This window comes from Saimiri boliviensis, chromosome 9 (genome assembly GCF_048565385.1).
Source record: "Saimiri boliviensis isolate mSaiBol1 chromosome 9, mSaiBol1.pri, whole genome shotgun sequence".
Lineage (NCBI taxonomy): Eukaryota > Metazoa > Chordata > Mammalia > Primates > Cebidae > Saimiri > Saimiri boliviensis.
Window position 1 is genome coordinate 16,314,682 of NC_133457.1, and position 16,752 is coordinate 16,331,433.

The 16,752-nt window shown below is 34.3% G+C and overlaps 1 protein-coding gene across 50 annotated transcripts in view; it reads left to right on the plus strand.

The window, feature by feature from the left end:
* MBNL1 (muscleblind like splicing regulator 1) overlaps positions 1-16,101 on the plus strand; it is a 211,944-nt gene extending 195,843 nt beyond the window's left edge. For 20 of the 50 annotated variants that reach the window (XM_074405518.1, XM_074405507.1, XM_074405520.1 and 17 more), the window contains 4 exons: positions 6,050-6,085; positions 6,780-6,874; positions 9,796-9,870; positions 12,704-16,101. In XM_074405518.1, coding sequence (XP_074261619.1) covers positions 6,050-6,085; positions 6,780-6,874; positions 9,796-9,852 — 188 coding nt within the window. In that variant the 3' untranslated portion in view covers positions 9,853-9,870; positions 12,704-16,101. Of the gene's footprint in view, positions 1-6,049; positions 6,086-6,779; positions 6,875-8,660; positions 8,725-9,795; positions 9,871-12,703 lie in introns of all 50 variants that reach the window. The other 30 variants (XM_074405521.1, XM_074405515.1, XM_039480152.2 and 27 more) reach the window with 6 other exon arrangements.
* The last annotated feature ends 651 nt before the right edge of the window (positions 16,102-16,752 follow it).

Sequence of the window (16,752 nt, forward strand, 5' to 3'; positions counted from 1 at the left end):
ATTCATAAATCAGAATCATACTTGTCTCTCTGTTCTAGGTTAAGCACTGCTAATTTAAACAAAATCTGCATTAATTGAAATATGCTGAAAATATTAAGATATATTATTTATTGCAATGCATTTTGCATCAGAGATATTCCCTTCTTGATCAATATTTCTCAAATATAAGCCAGGCACAGTGGCTCCCTCACCTGTAATACCAGCACTCTGGGAGGTGTCTCACTTGAGGTCAGAAGTTTTAGACCAGCCTGGCCACCAACATGGTGAAACCTTGTCCCTACTAAAAAGGCAAAAACAAGCCCGACATGGTGGCACATGCCTGTAATCCCAGCTACTCGGGTGCCTGAGGCAGGAGAATCACTTGAACCCAGAAGGCAGAGGTTGCAGAAAACTGAGATCATGCCACTGCACTTCAGCCTGGGTGACAGAGCAAGACTCATCTCCAATAAATAAATAAATAAATAAAAGTATCTATGTATATATATACACACACGTGCACGCACACCTACATACACATACATATATTGCTCAAATATAATCAATATAATAGTAACATAAAATAACATTTATTTGCAACTTAGTTTTAATGGCCTGAAGCAGCAGGTTGACCTTTATTAATCACATAATCAGAAGTAGGTAGTGACCATGATTTACAAATATTTTCATTATCTAATATGTACCTGTGTGCAAAAAAATTGACCCTATGGCATGAAAAGGTTAAAATGAATAAATCATCGTTATTTCTGCCCCACCACTTTATCAGACAGTCAGAAAGGAAAAAAGTCTAATGCAGGGAATGTAAATGCAAAAGCCTCAGGGTTCAGGCAGGAAACACAAGTGAAGCAAGAAACAAATTGGGAGCTATGGGATCTGGGAGGCACAGGAGAGCACAGGCTCAGTCTAAAGAGTATTGTCAATGTGCAGGCTTTGCCTTTCTCGCCTCAGAGGATTGTCTGCCTGGGCAGGTTGTACCTGGTGTACTACAAACCCTTTGTAGCACCATTTACATCATACTCTATGTCCCGGGGGCCGCATGCGGCCCCCTGAGGCCATTTATCCGGCCCCCCGCCGCACTTCAGGAAGGGGCACCTCTTTCATTGGTGGTCAGTGAGAGGAGCACAGTATGAGGCGGCCCTCCAACGGTCTGAGGGACAGTGAACTGGCCCCCTGTGTAAAAAGTTTGGGGATGCCTGGTCTATGTAAACCACAGTTGATTATGTATATACCTTTTAGGGTTGGTTATACAAACCCGCACAACCTAACACAGTAGCCCTGATGTACAGTGTTGCTGTGTCTTATGATTTTTTTTCCCCAGATATTCTGGACATCTGTGTGCTTATATGTGAAATTTCTCAATATTTAAATTTCTGCAATTCAGATTTTTAAAAACACCCTTTGAGAACTAAAGGAAATCTTAACTACAAATTCATATATGATCTCATGTCTAATATCTGGGAGAAAAGGAATTTCATTTTCCAAAGTTTGGTTGTTCTGCAGACAAATAATACAGAAGAATTATATGATCAAGGAATTAGATAGTATCATAATATAATAATTTGGAAGGTATACTCTGAAGATTTTATTGGGACTGGGAAGAAAATAGAATTATTTTTTCACAGCTCAAATTTTAGAGATCTGTAGTCTGTTGCTTCAATGATAATGATGATACATAGATCTATTTTATTCAAATTACAGTGAAACATGGTTAGCTAGATTCTTAAAGCAGGTGACTGCATATACGGAGTAGGTTGTTGGCAAAAGATCAGGGTGCAGTGACAAACCAGCCAGCTAGCTAAGAAAAATTACTACATACTTTAAGAACATAATTGGATTTACTATGGACATGACATTCCCCATCTAACCATCATTCAGCCATCTGTCCATTCATCCTCCTGTCATGCTGTCCACCCATCTTCTTTCCTCTCTTTATCCTTGTTTCCTTCCTCCCGTCCTCTGTCCTTCTGTTTTCCATCCATCTGTTCATCCACCATTTATGTATCCACCCATATTTTCATTCATTCAGTAATAAATATTGATTGTATGCCACATAGTATACCGGTATTTATGTGAAGGATTGTAAACTCATGGCCCAAGGGTAGAATCTAGTATCTAGAAATATTTTTGTTTGTTTAAGAGTGTTTACATGAAAACAGTGTAAATCCTTTAGCTAGGACACATACTGTACCCTTTGGTTCCAATCCCTGCAGTTCCCTATTACCTTAGGCCAAGTTGTTTCACACATTTTGTCCAAAAGAGCTACTTTTTATTGAATGGTTGCTCTGGTTCTATGCTACACTGAGTGCTTTGTGCACATTATCTCATTTTTTTTTTTACAACACCCAAAAGGTTGGCATTAATATTTTCATTTTACCAATGAGTAATTTGAAGCCTAATGAGGTACAGTGATTTGTCCCAAGTTAAATGGCTTTTATACAGTTTAGATTTAAGTATAACTTGAAGTCAGGTCAGGCTAACCTGGGTTAGTCTCCCACTATCTATGAGCTTATTACATGAACACCTTAAAAATGATTTGGGAGAGTGGAAGTAGCCCTTACTGATCACCTAACTCCATGGTGTTTTACACCTTCCACCTCATTTAAAGAGTATTAGGTTAAATTCATACTGAAGTTATGTTTTTTTTTTTTCAAATTTAGATATATACTTGTTTTAACCTTCCCCTTTCAGGACTAGATTCATTATTTGTAGATATTATGCATAATATAGAATCTATTTATGTTACGGGTATGAATTTTCACTCACGAAATTAGGGCGTATAAGAAATACCACTTTCCCTTATATAACTTTTTTTCTTGAAATTAAATTAAGTCTAGCTCTGATCTCTAATCTCGATCTCCCTGGGTTGAGAGAAATAACAGGCATTACTGGGAATCCAGGACTCCATCCCCCAGCTGCTGTCTCTCCTGACCTTACTTTGAGTGAGGTCTTGTACAGTCTGGTATTCTCAGACAGGCTATGCATCCTTCATTCTTCAGTCTTCAGTCACCACTGCTCACTGCTGGTAAGATCATTGCCTATGCTTACAAGAGCTCTTGAAGGCAGGTACTCCAAGGGTTCTGTGCTTGCCTTGGTATATAAGCTTCCTTGTCCAATGTACTGCAGGCCCCTGTGCCCTTGAGGACCTGCGCCTGTAGGGCTGTTGTCAAAGAACAGCTACCTACCCAGGTACCTGTGAAACTGCACACTGCCTACCACTTCAATCTTGAGGCATTTTTTCCTCTGCCCTACATCACCATTTTTTCCTACTTACCATCTTCAGAAGCACACCTTTCGTCTCCCTCTCTAACATATCTCCCTCAATCAGGGTTGGCTTATGAGTTGTAACAGTTCTAAAAATACGTTTGCTTTAAACAAATTCTGCTTTGCCTTGTATTACAACCCCACCAAGAATAAGGCAACCAAAGGCCAGGAGACTTTCTTAGGTGGTGGTGTGTAGGTATAGGGTGGGGATAGGTGGAGTTGTGTTTATAGAAAGAAGAGAAACAAAGAGATTTGTCATATTTAGTATCATTAATAAATATAGTAATTCATAATTATGTTTTATAATAAAAATTTTAAAAGTACTGTTTGTTTGGATACCAATTTTGAGAATAATCCAACTGATAGTTAACTTGTAGTCTTAAAATGATATACACTATTTTTAGTAGATCTTAATCAGCTTAACACTTATAATCAACCTAAATAGGCCTGAAGTATTACATCAAAATTCTGACTTCCAACTAAATCTTTATTACAATTCTTTTTCCTCTCTTCTACTTATTTCCCTTCTACTTCAAGTAATTTTAACTATGCATACATGTTATTTGTAAGTTTTTATCCTAGTTTTTCCTACATTTTCATACATATCAATTAAAATTTTTGATTTAAAAAATTGTGCAATTAAAATAACACTTTTTTTAGAAATACACCATTCTGCTCTGCAAATATCTTTGTAGGGAAAATTGGAAATGGACAAATACATTCACTTAAATTTTGCTTTATGCTGCAAATTGAGGAAAAATTTAAATTGGCCATTTGCACATTATTATTAGTAAATCAACCCATGTAAAGATGGAAATTATGGTCATTTCAAAAGTGATTTCTGTTTCTGGTAAGTGGGTCCTACAGCATTGTATTCTCATATTTGTGAGTTACTGCACCCCGGCTAGTATTATCATTGCTGCCTATGTTTATTTGCTGCAAATCCCTCTCAAAACTGTGTGCATTGGTTATAATAGTAATGAGGAAGATAACTCAAAACTAAAATTCAAATCATAAAAGCTTTAGAGTTTTAGAGAGATAGTATAAGGTTAACTCATTTTCAGCATGTGCAGGCTTAATTATGCATGGGATGAAATACAGTAGGCAAATCTCAGCATAATAATAAATAATTGAAATATATAACCTGTACAGTATTTAAACTGGCTTTAATATTCCTTAATTATCACATTATTCTTTTTCATTTGTCATTTCTTTTCCAATTCTCTCACCCTACCATTAAGACAGTAATGATTTTATAAGATGTAGATCTAGTATTAAGTTTTGCTTGTTCTACTGTCTCAAATTATTATAACTTCTTTGTTATTACTGGCTTGTTTCTGTTTGTCTTTCACAAGTCTTTGACTCAGTAGTAGTAGCAGCAAATGACAGGGATCTTCAAGTGTCATAATGCTTGTCAATATAATATTATTCTACCTGATACGATGTGTCCCCAGATTCATTACAGAGTTTAAACATTGATCACTGTGCCCACAGTCTAATTGTGATAACAAACTAATTGCAGCTGTTACAGGGATGCGAGTTAAGTAATCCATGTTTCAGTTGAGTTTCTCAATGGCAGCTTTATTTTATAGGGCCATCTCTGACAAGATTTATTTGGCAGATACTTTTCTAACAAATGTTCATCCCAGATGCTGCTAGTATTTAAACAGGATATGCCAAGTTTTAGATAGAACTATAAAATCCTTTGATATTTTAAAACTTAGAATTCTAAAATAATCCCATAGAAAGAACAGTAGTTCTGCATACAGGAAAGTGCCCCGTACTTGGTAAAATAAGTTAAATTTTCAATATTTACATGTCACAGAGAACAAGGACTATCTATAGATGCACCATTTATTTTTGCTTTTCATGGTTGAACAATTGTCAGCATCAGTGCTAACACCCCATATGTGATGTATGCATCTTCACTATCTCCCACTCAAGGTTTTTATTGAAGTCTAATTAGCAGTTTCTTATGTGTGAAATTTTGTTGAACATTTGCTACTCGCAGAAGTCTTGAAGGTCTAAACCAGCAATGAAAACCACTCTGATTTCCTAGATAACATGAAGTAAAGCAATTTGATACTTATAAGAAATTATATTCCCTCTTAATGCTTTTCCTAGATTTTAATTTCAAACTAAGGAAATGCAGAAATTTCACTTTTTTATGTGTAATTTATTGCTTGGTATCCCTCCAAATACAAATTCTGTATGAATAATCACAACCCCTTCCATGTCTATATGGTTGCTGCTACAATGAACAGCAAAATAAAACAAAAGGAATAAAATAAATGTTGGGTTTCATTATATTTTTAAGTCAGTTTTGTACATTGAGTTATTTAGTATTTAATAATAAATAATATATTTAATAAGTTAGTATGTGCTTGATATAAAGAAAATATTAAGGCATTCATAAGTTAAAGTCAGAAATAGCAAAGCAACCAGATGGTTAGTAATCAGATTAAAACAAAACAGATTATAATAGTATTTTTAAAATAATGAAGTGGATTTAAATTACTTCCAAAATACTTTTGCTTATAGACAACAATTAAGAGAAACAAAGTGTACCAGCACACAGTTAAACTGGCTTTTATTCTTCACTTGAGACTAGTTCTAATTGATCACTGTGCTGTTGTATGATTTGATTGTGCTGACAGTTACATGCCACTGTTCCCATAATAACAATTTTTCTTCTTTGTTCAAATGAATTTTCTAATTACACGTGTGATGGGATGTTTTAATTCTTTTCCCTTTTCAAATCCACCTTCCTGTTGCAATGCATGATGGGCAGGCTCAATATTGTGCATGACACCCGCTACAAGTGTTGGTAGGTGCCAGCTTTGTTTCTTGATTATCTTAAACCTATGATGTACCTCACAGCCCCTCAAAATCCACTGCTAAGTTTAACTTATATCTATTGGGTAAGTCCATTTCCCTTTTACTAACACCTGTCAATTAAATGCCATTTTCTATTTAATTGACATGGACTCACATAAATGTTTTCTTTACACACAACAGTTTCCTTTAGTCACCTTTGGTGGATTTTGATTGGACTATGAGTTCTGGTGTGTAAAAAAAAAAAATTTGTTTCATAAAAGTAATATACTGTATATTTTTATAATGGTAAATGAGAAAAAAAATAGTTTCATTCAAACAGTTAACTGTATATATTAAGTAAATACTTGTACTTTGACTTAGATTTTAAATGTCTGACTATGAACACTATATAAAATTCTTGTTTTTGACTTAGCAAATTAAGCCTGTTTGTGTCAATTTTCTTGATTTGATGGTAACAAGCTTTTTCCCCCCTTTTTTTTCTCTTTCATCCCTCCTCCCCTTCTCTCCTTGGAATGTTGTCCTGCTTTGCGCTGTGATTGCATGTCACTCGCTGGTGATGATGTCCTGTCACATGGCTTATTGCTGTGATAAATACCATGCCCAATTATCTCTTCCATGTTGCCATGGTTTCCATATTGCTACACTCTTCTGTATGTTCGCTTATATGATTTTCCCTCCGAAAGTTCCCATGGTGCACGGTGCTACGCCAGCCACTGTGTCCGCAGCAACAACATCTGCCACAAGTGTTCCCTTCGCTGCAACAGCCACAGCCAACCAGGTTTGCTAATTTACAGCTTTGTTTCTTAAAAAACAACTCTAATAGGGCTCAATCCAACAGCCCTTACGCACGTGGATTTCCCATTGAGGTCAGTGGGAATCGTGTGTACGTGAGGGCTGTAGAGGGTGCTTTAATAAGCATGGGGTTTCAAAGATACCTCTTGTTGGCCTACACATTCTCTCTATGATGAGCAGCAGAATGCTTTTATGCCATTTGTAAGTGCTCCAAAGTTGTCGCAGCTCCATTTCTGAAGCTACTAAAATGATATTTACACAAGCAATTCTCATTGGTTTCAACCAATTGTGCAGGTATTTTGACCAATCAAAAATAGAGACCATTTTAAGGTTTTTATTTAAAACATTTGATATATACAGTTCTCAATATAAATGCATTTGATATTTCTCAGTTCTTGCCCAAATGACTAATAGAAAGTAAAATATTTAAATGTATCACATATGCCACAAATGACCACTCTTGTAAATAGTTTGTTATAAATTCATTATAATCTGAATCATATAATAAGCTGATTCAAAATAAGTCCTTTGTATACAGCATTTCTAAGCTTTTATTCTGAATGCTTTCAGTGAAAAAAAAAATTCTAAGTGCTCTTATTTCTACAATTACCCGGCATAAATGTTGGAGATTTATGAAGAAAAAAAAAAGAAATTAAGTATGACAAATTGACATTCTGTATTCCGTGCAAGTTACAGAGTAACAATTATGTGAGATGCTTTTAAGTGAAAGGGATTTGTTTCATAAATTTAAATCTTATGATATACAGTAATAACTTTAAAATTAAATGATTTAAAATATTTAAAATTTAAAAATTGACATTCACCCAGCGTTTTCTGACTCTACTTAAAAATATTTTCAGAAAATACTGGTTGATTTCAAGTTTTATTTATATGAAGTAGATTTGGGCTTCAATAGAGTTGACAGTGTAAGAAAAAGCCACATTTCAGATAATCCATAGATGAAGATTAAATGTAGCCAAATTAATCTCAAAAGAATCAGTATCAGATAAGAATCAACATGTTCCCCCTTGGGAAGGGAAGACCAATTGAGACATCAATTTGTTGTTATTGCTGTGAGGAGTAGCCACCCTTGTTCCACAATACATCATCCACTGTTGATGAAGAATGTTCAGCTATTAGTATAACCATTAAAAACTTTCAAAATCAAAATACAAAAAAATGAATGTCAAGTTTCAGTGAAGCTTTAAACACTTCTTGGCAAAGAATCATTAATTTCTCAGAAGCTTCTCAGAATAGCCCTGGATTTACGTGAACACATCAGACTCATTTACAAGAATGCTTGATTGTGCATATGTGGCATGTTAGTAAGTAATTTTTGGTAGAACTGTCGTGATGGACTCAATACAATCCATCTACAGTTATAAATCAATGATAAAGAACTCTCATGCGTATACCATATATGACTGTAGAATTGCTGGTGTAAGCAGAACTATAGCAGAGCAAATTTCAACATGCCCTTGGCCACCTGGGTTGTAGGGGACACTTTACTTTTTGCATTGTGCTGTGACCATTTCATGCATAATCTTGGGTCTTCATACTATTTGACAACCAAAAGAAAGAAAAGGGAATGGATATATATATACACACATATATTATATCTACATATACATACATATGTATATGCCTACAGTACATTAGCAATGCTGGAAATAGCTGATGCCACAAAATGCAGCCTGCATGCATGCAGAAGTTTATAGCTGGCCCTTCATCTGCATTGATTGGTGTTGAAGGTCCTTGGTATGTTTCGACAGCCCCATCCTTGATGCTTCTACACTGTTGGGTGCAACATCCTGTCCTGCAGCAGCAGGAAAAATGGTATGAGAAGCTTCATTATGCTTGGAGCACATTTTCGTGCCATTTGCCAATGCTGTAAAATTGTGTAAAAATGTCAGCTGAGAACTGAAAATAAAACAGGGACATATTAATATACACGCCAGACTGTGGATTGTACTATGTTGAATTAAGCCTAAGATGTCTAAATTGAAAAAAACAACAAAATGCCTTTGTGTATGTGATCTCATTATTCTCCCAACAACATTGCTGAAATGGGATTAGTGTCATTTTATAGAAGATGGTTGAGCATAGCGCAATGAGTTGCTTTGCTCAGGGTCACACAGCCATTAAGTAGATCTCTTGGGGTAGGACCCACGCCTTCAGTCCTCCGACACTCTGAATCTGTTGTGCTGCCTCTCTCAGGTTAGCAGCCATTAATTTTGGGTTGAAGAATCAAGCTACAAATTTGAAGTTCTTAACTTTGGGGACTATTGAAATAAGTCAACACTGTGTTGGTTTCTTATTGTATTTTCTCTCAAGTTATCTTGCCCATTTAAAATACAATAAAAGGTACCATCAGGATTCAGAAATATGTTCTGAAGTAAACCTATGCTCTTACCTAGTTCTTTTTAATGACTGCTTTATAATGCTTACCTTGTATTTTTAATTTGGAAAAAAAAGTTAGACACCCGAATTTGAATGAAAATGTTAGAAATTTGGTTGCACAAAAATAGGCGAGACGTTTCCTTATCTAATTTCAGGGTGATTACTAAGTAACTGAAACCACAGGGGTGTGTGTGTGTGTGTGTGTGTGTAGGCCAACAAAAAGGGCTTCTTTCAATTACTGCTCTGCATGAATTTTTGATAGTTTTACTTATTTCCTAAAAACTGGTAACATTTATAGAGTAGCATTTAACATGAAGATTTTAAAAAGTTAGTTGCTACTTTGGCATTTAAGTTTACATTAACTTACTGTTATGTTGACCGGATAAGGACTATCACTTCACAGCTGAATTTCACTTTTCTTTAAAAGTTTAATATTAAAATGTTGTCATCTCTTGATTGTTGGCTTGCTTGCATGGATCATTCATTAAATAATTTTTTATTTGCTAGATACCCATAATATCTGCCGAACATCTGACTAGCCACAAGTATGTTACCCAGATGTAGAATTTTCATCACTAAACAGTAAGTTCATTATGAAATATATAGTTGCATATTTGTGGTGGTTTTTTTTTAAAGATAGCAATTGTATAGTGCACTTAAAATTTTGTAAAATCTCTGAGAAAATATTTATATATAGGTCACAGTTTTATTTTAAATGGATTGTGAGGACATAGTTATAACAAATATGTTAATATCACTTAAATGTACAAAACACCAAGAGAAAGTAATTTTTTTAAATTTCAGATTAGAAATAAACACAAACCTAAAGAAAACATGTGACCAAAAAGTAATTAGAGAGTATAGATCAAGGGTTGGCAAACTTTCTTGCAGGGTCAGACAGTAAGTATTTTTGCTGTGTGGGCCATATGGTTTCTGTTGCAGCTACTCTACTCTGCCGTTGTATCATTAAAGCAGCCAGAGACCACATGTAAATAAATGGGTGTGGCTGTGTTCCAATAAAACTGTATTTACAAAAACAGGCAGTAGATCACATTTGGCCCACAGGCAGTAGTTTGGCTGAGTCCTGGTGTCGATCATCACTTACTATTTTTTTTTTTATTCTTTGGCTAAACCTTAAATGAGACTATGTACTCATTTCATCCCATGCATCACCATACACAGGGGCATTAGAATATAATGAGTTTGGCTAAGCATGGTGGCTCATGATTGCAATACAAGCACTTTGGGAGGCTGAGGTGGGTGGATTGGTTGAGCCCAGGTGTTTGAGACTATCCTGGGCAACATGGTGAAACCCTGTCCTACAGAAAATACAAAAGAAAATCAGCTAGGTGTGGTGGCACGTTCCTATAGTTCCAGCTACTATGGAGGCTAAGGTGGGAGGATCAGTTGAGCCCAGGAGGTGAGGCTACAATGAGCCATGATTGCACCATGCTGTACTCCAGCCTGGCAACAGAGCAAGACCTGTCTCAAAAAAAAAAAAAAAAAATGTAATGAGTCTGACTTGAAAGAAATATGTATACATCACATATGTGTACACACAAATCTCCATATTCATATGAATCTTAGGTGCTTTAGTTACCTCAGAAGATTATATAATTCTGAATGGTTTAAAAGTCTTGTATTTTGTCTTTAAAAAGTCTCGTATTTTGCCTTTAAAATACTGTCTTAAATACTTACAAAGGTGCCCATTTTTCATCCATAGGAGTATGTTTTGTCCAGTAGGCATGTATTCAAGTTATAGCATGTGCTCAGATGCTTGTTAGGTACTGATTTTTGTATTTAGAGAGAGACATTACATTTAAAACTGAAATTGGTTAAGATGGGTGACCATTTTCTGTTGCTTCCTTTCATTTATTTATTTGTTTATTAACATATTTACAAATGAGTTTTTGGTGCTACTTTGTGTTAGTTATCATGGCAAGGAGATAAAGATGAATAGACAATAAGATAAAGATGTAAGGAATGTCAAGATAATGCATTAAAATAAGAGAGGTTTGGAGCAAAGATGAAGGAGCAGCTATTCCCAACAGGATCTGCAAACAATGGAATTTGGATAATGAAGGTGATGTTCTAAAAAGAATGAAGGTGTAAAGGCCTTGTAGAAGAAGGACAGTGTGCCAAGTCAGGAGACAATGGTGGCCGAGAACCAACTCAGAAACTCTTGTGATGATAAAAGCTGACCAAAGTCAGAGCCCATGCAAAAGGAGGATAGGCAGAATTCGAGAGCCCCTTAAGAAAGAAATTATAGACTCAGTCAGAGAAGTACTCCAAAGACATGCTGCAATCACAAATTGTTAAAATTTATTTTTGTCTATTTCGTAAGCCTTCTCAAAGCAGTTCTGATAAAAAGATTCATGATTCTGAACAATAGCCACATTTTTAGAAGAAGCAGCGTTACTTTGTAGTGTTGTAGGTCTAGAAGAAAGTTTATTTGACATGCTAAAAAAATCTGGGTTTCAAGCTCTTATAGTCAATTAGGTGTGTTTGGTATGTATATATTTAACTGTATTCTATTTCTTAGCAATAATCCAGGTTGAAAAAAGATTCCCACAGTAATTAGCAAACCAGTAGGTTTGTCTGTATCGAAGCTCAAGCTCTTAGTGTTCTGTTCATTTAACAAATGATTGTTCATCTTCATAAGGAGTCGCAACGTTTAAACTGGTTTTAAGTCACTAGATGGTGATTGCTTTCATTTTCAAGGTTGTATTTTGAAGCTTACTTTTAATATATGTAAAGATTCCCTGATGGGAACAAATTTCATGTAAAAACGAACTGTTAATTCACAAGTACATTGTACTATCTATTAAAACTTAATTCATAAGTGATAATTCCATAATTCATAAAGGATTTTTATTTTCTTAGCTTTAGGAGAAAAAAGCTTGACAAACTGAATTATCCAAAGCCATCACTTAAAGTATCATTATTTTTTTTTTTCAAACATGTACTCTGCTAATCAAGCACCCAAATAGAATCTTGTTTAATAGAATGTATTACATGAATTTTCCTTTTGCAGACCAGACCTTTGCCCTTGAAACCTTATTAAACTTCAGAAAAGAAGTTTAAATTTTGCCTTACAACAGTGATGCTACAAAAGATCTTGATATATTATGCCCCTTGATTCTGCAAAAGTATTTTATACTTTGAGCTTAGGATTGGTAAAATTTTTAGCACATTCTACAGTTTTATTAGATTGTACATGTTATTTCATTCATATAGAGATGATAGACAAATTTTGATCAGCCTGCACTTGTGAAATGGTTTTTGTTTTTATATGAAGATATAACTTGTGCATATACTGGTTAATCAGAAAGAAAATTTTCATGTTAAATGTATATTAGAAATTGCTTTTAGATATTATCTGTTTTAACAAATATTATCTCTTTTTCCCTTGTAGATCATGCTAAAGAGGAAAGGACAGTGTGCTTGGTTAGAGTAAAGGACGAGGTCATTAGCCATATTGTATATATCGTCAAGCAACACACACAAAAGTCCCTCAGCCACAAGACATCCACATATTGCATGTTAACCAGAAGAAAAGACAACATGGAAATCCACTGCACACTGTTGCCTATACACTTTGTACATTTAATTGATATTTGTGCTGAGGTGATATTCCTGTCCGAAAGAACAACATTGTCTTTCTTTTCTAGCACAGAGTTATGCATTAAAAGATGCATACCTAATTAGTTTCCTATATATTCATGCCATCTTGAAAAGACAGACTATGGTGTAACCATGATTCTATTATGTATTGGTACGTCTGTAGACCAAGATATAATTTTTTAAAAATAAGTTTATTTCTTTCAAGGTTTACAAATAACAAAGGTGCACCTTGTATTTAAAATTGCCATTATAGGTGAGAGCGTGCATGCACAGTCATTTTTGTTTAAGAGTAATATTTTTAATGTAATAGATTGTAACACGTGGTGAGGGAGGGATCTGACAGAGATGAATGTGCCAAGCAAAACCACAACTGTGTATATTTTAAAGCACATCATGGCTTTAAGTACCATGTTGTTAAGGATTCTCATGAAGTGCCATAGACTGTACATCAAATTAGAGTATTATTTCTTCAGTGTTACTGTTTTCAGAGCCACATTTTGTTGCATATTTGCTAGTTCTAATCAGTCAAAGGGCACCATTCTTTTTGTTTGTTTGTTTGTTTTGAAACCAAAGCTGTCTCAGAAATGGCCAATTTAACTTTACAGTAACAATAGACAGCACAACACAAACTCTCAATAAAGATAAACTCACACATACTGGATATATATATAATAGATATATGTAAAATTATTTTAAAGCATTGTAGTTAATATTTATGCATACTATACTGTATAACATGTTATTCAAAAGGGATTGCCATTTCTGAGACACAATAACAAAAAAAAAATGTTTGAGGAAATTATTTTGCTTCTATTTATAGCCTTTGTCAAAAGTCAAAAGACTATAAATGCTTTGCAGAAATGGTTTCACATTTGCTTAAATGCTTCATCACAGTCACATTCAAAATAGTGACTCTAAACAAAGAAGAAAGCAGTACTGTCATCAGATGCATGATCAACCAAAACACGAAAATGGGAAATGTTTAATTAACCTAGTAATTGGGTGGGTTAAGTACATGGGTGAATTTTATATGTGATTTTTTTTGTTTTGTTTTGTTTTGTTCAGATTAACTGCTTATAGCCTTAGAAAGCCTTTACAAAATTTTAAAAAAATAGATGTGCATTCAGTTTTTAAGAATGGATTCATCCAAAGGAATTCCTTTTTTTGAGGTTTGGATGTTGCAGCTAGTAAAGGATATTTTTGCTCTGTTCAGCAGTTCTAAAAATTGCTGAAGTAGGGGCCAGGTCACTGGTAGTTATAGTATGGAATGGGAGAAGTGAAAGTTCAGTTATAGAACTTTCCATACTTCCAAGTTTACTGCAAGTTTTTATGCTTGAGAGAGATGCTTTCTAATATAAGACTGATGTGTTGATTTTACTGATTGTACTGTACATCTATTAAAGCCTTAGATTATTACATTACGGGTTGGAACCCATACCAATGTAATTTCAATCGTGTTAAGAAAGTAATGGTGACTTCACATGTTATTGTAGTTAGTTACATTATAGAATATTACTTATTTTTCTTGTTAAAATGTAGTTTTTCATTTCCTACATTTATTAGATTTTCATTTTCTATTAACAATTGAATACCATTTCAGTTTATAGACTATTGTTTTATTAGATTTTACGGATGAATTTTTCAAAATACAAAAAAAGTAGTGTTTCCTTCATAACATACTCAGTTTTGAATTACATGTAGTGTCATATGAATATTCGTATTGTTAACTAAATGATTTATATTTTACTGATTTAATATTACAGTGTAAGAATGTCAGTCATTGTTAGTTCTTGTCTAGTTTTCATTAAAAGAACAAAGATCTTTTATATGGATATCTTATAAATATATAATCACTGCTAAGTAAGAAGTTAAGTTGTTGCTATCGCAACAATCCTGGCAGACAATTGAGTAATATTTTGATGATTTATTTTGTTTGTAATTAGTTATTATAAGAAGATCTAGATCCTAGATATTAGAATAAAATTTATTTTCTACTGTATCCATTTCAAATGTTAAAATATTGTTTAATATTTTTGAAATCCCTGAATATCAGGCCTTGTTATAAATAAGCTGCATCATCAATAAATAGAACAAGGGACTTTTTGTTGATAATCCAAATACTCAAAGTTTACGTAATGAAAATTATAGCGTGTGTGCAAACTCTTGAGGGTTGATTATGCTGCAATTTAGCATGTTGGGACGTCTAGAGAGAAGGTTGACTTTTTGCACTTCTGTATATAGTCAAAAGAGAGAAACCTGTATAATAGTAAGATCTTATTTTGAATAAAAACGTCTATAATTACAAGGAGTTTTGTTAAGGCGAATACAATGACAGACTGAGCAAAATTGCTTGCAAAAGTGGCACAGAGTTAGCACTCCATACCCCTTCAGACATGTTGCTTTGCTTTCTTGTGGACAGCTTGTAGTTTGCCAGGATTTTTTCAGCTGGAAAGATACGCCGTCCTTTCAAACCCTCATGACTGACAAAAACTCCATGGGGCCAAATCTGCCTGAAGATCATTACCAAAAATAGCAGGTTCTTCTACCATTAAGGTGAAATCATGGATCAGATATTCCTTACATTTTTCAAAACTACTGCATGTTTAAAACTTCAACAAAAAAAAGAAAGAACTATACTAAGAACATATATTATTCAGATCAGTTTCTGCCAATTTCAGTGGTTTATTCACAAAAAAAAAATCTTCAAAACAAATATTGACTTTCACAAAATTTAAATCATAAACAGGCAAACCAAACAGCACACTGTAGCTATAGTTGTTATGTGATTGTTTTTTAATTGCTGTAGGATCCTGTTCTTTCAGCAGGTGAAAAATAAAACGCAGTTCAAATTTCACGGTTTTAATTTTCAACTCAGAAACACTCAAAAATGCAAAATATGATAATGGGCACTTGTTAAATGAATTAGTGTATCCAGCCTTCACTCCAGCTGGTTAATAATGTTGCACTTATCAGCAACCCTGCCACTTTCATCTGCTGAAAGGACAAATGTGCTTGGTTTTACTATTATGTAATCACAACTTACTTTCTGCTTGTAGTTGCTTAAAATTATGTATTTTGTCTTGGGCTGCAATTTGTTTTATGCTTATTTTATTATTACTGCAGTAGTTGACTTTGCTGTATGGAAAAATAAAGTGAAATTGCCCTAATAAAACTTCTCTTTCTTAAGTATATTTGTGTATCTGAGATTGAATACTAAATTATTTTTGCGTATTTCATGTATTCATGCATATGTATCTTTACAAACATATTGATGTATAAATTTGTTATCTGGTTTTAACTGATTGCAACTGCAAGGAAGGCATTTGTTGTCTTTCTCACTAATTATCCTTTGATACTGAGAGGGAGCATCTACATCAGGATATATTGCCATCCTGTACCCAATGTTTTCTGAAAATCTTGCCTTCCCCTGTCTGACACTTTAAGTGCTGATTGAAATCATTATAGGTGTCGGGGTGAAAATCTCAAAAAAAAAAAAAAATCAATTATAGATCACAGACTTTCTATTAAAGAATTGTTATTTGCCTGACTGCTGCCATCAGTTGACTAGCACTGGAAATCAGGCAATCCAAGAGAGATGATGGCACTGTATTTAGACGGACAAAAGAATTTATGCATATGACCTACGAGCCAGGCCATGATATTACTCCTGAGGTGTGTGTGTGTATGTGAATTTCTTAAATGGGATTAAAAATTTGAAGTAGGACCTGGCATCACATATAAGCTTTGGAGTTTCTACAGACAGCCAGTGAATACCAAAGTTTCAACGTGAAGAACATGCATATTTTGTCATTTGGTACTACTTTATGCTGACTGCCATTT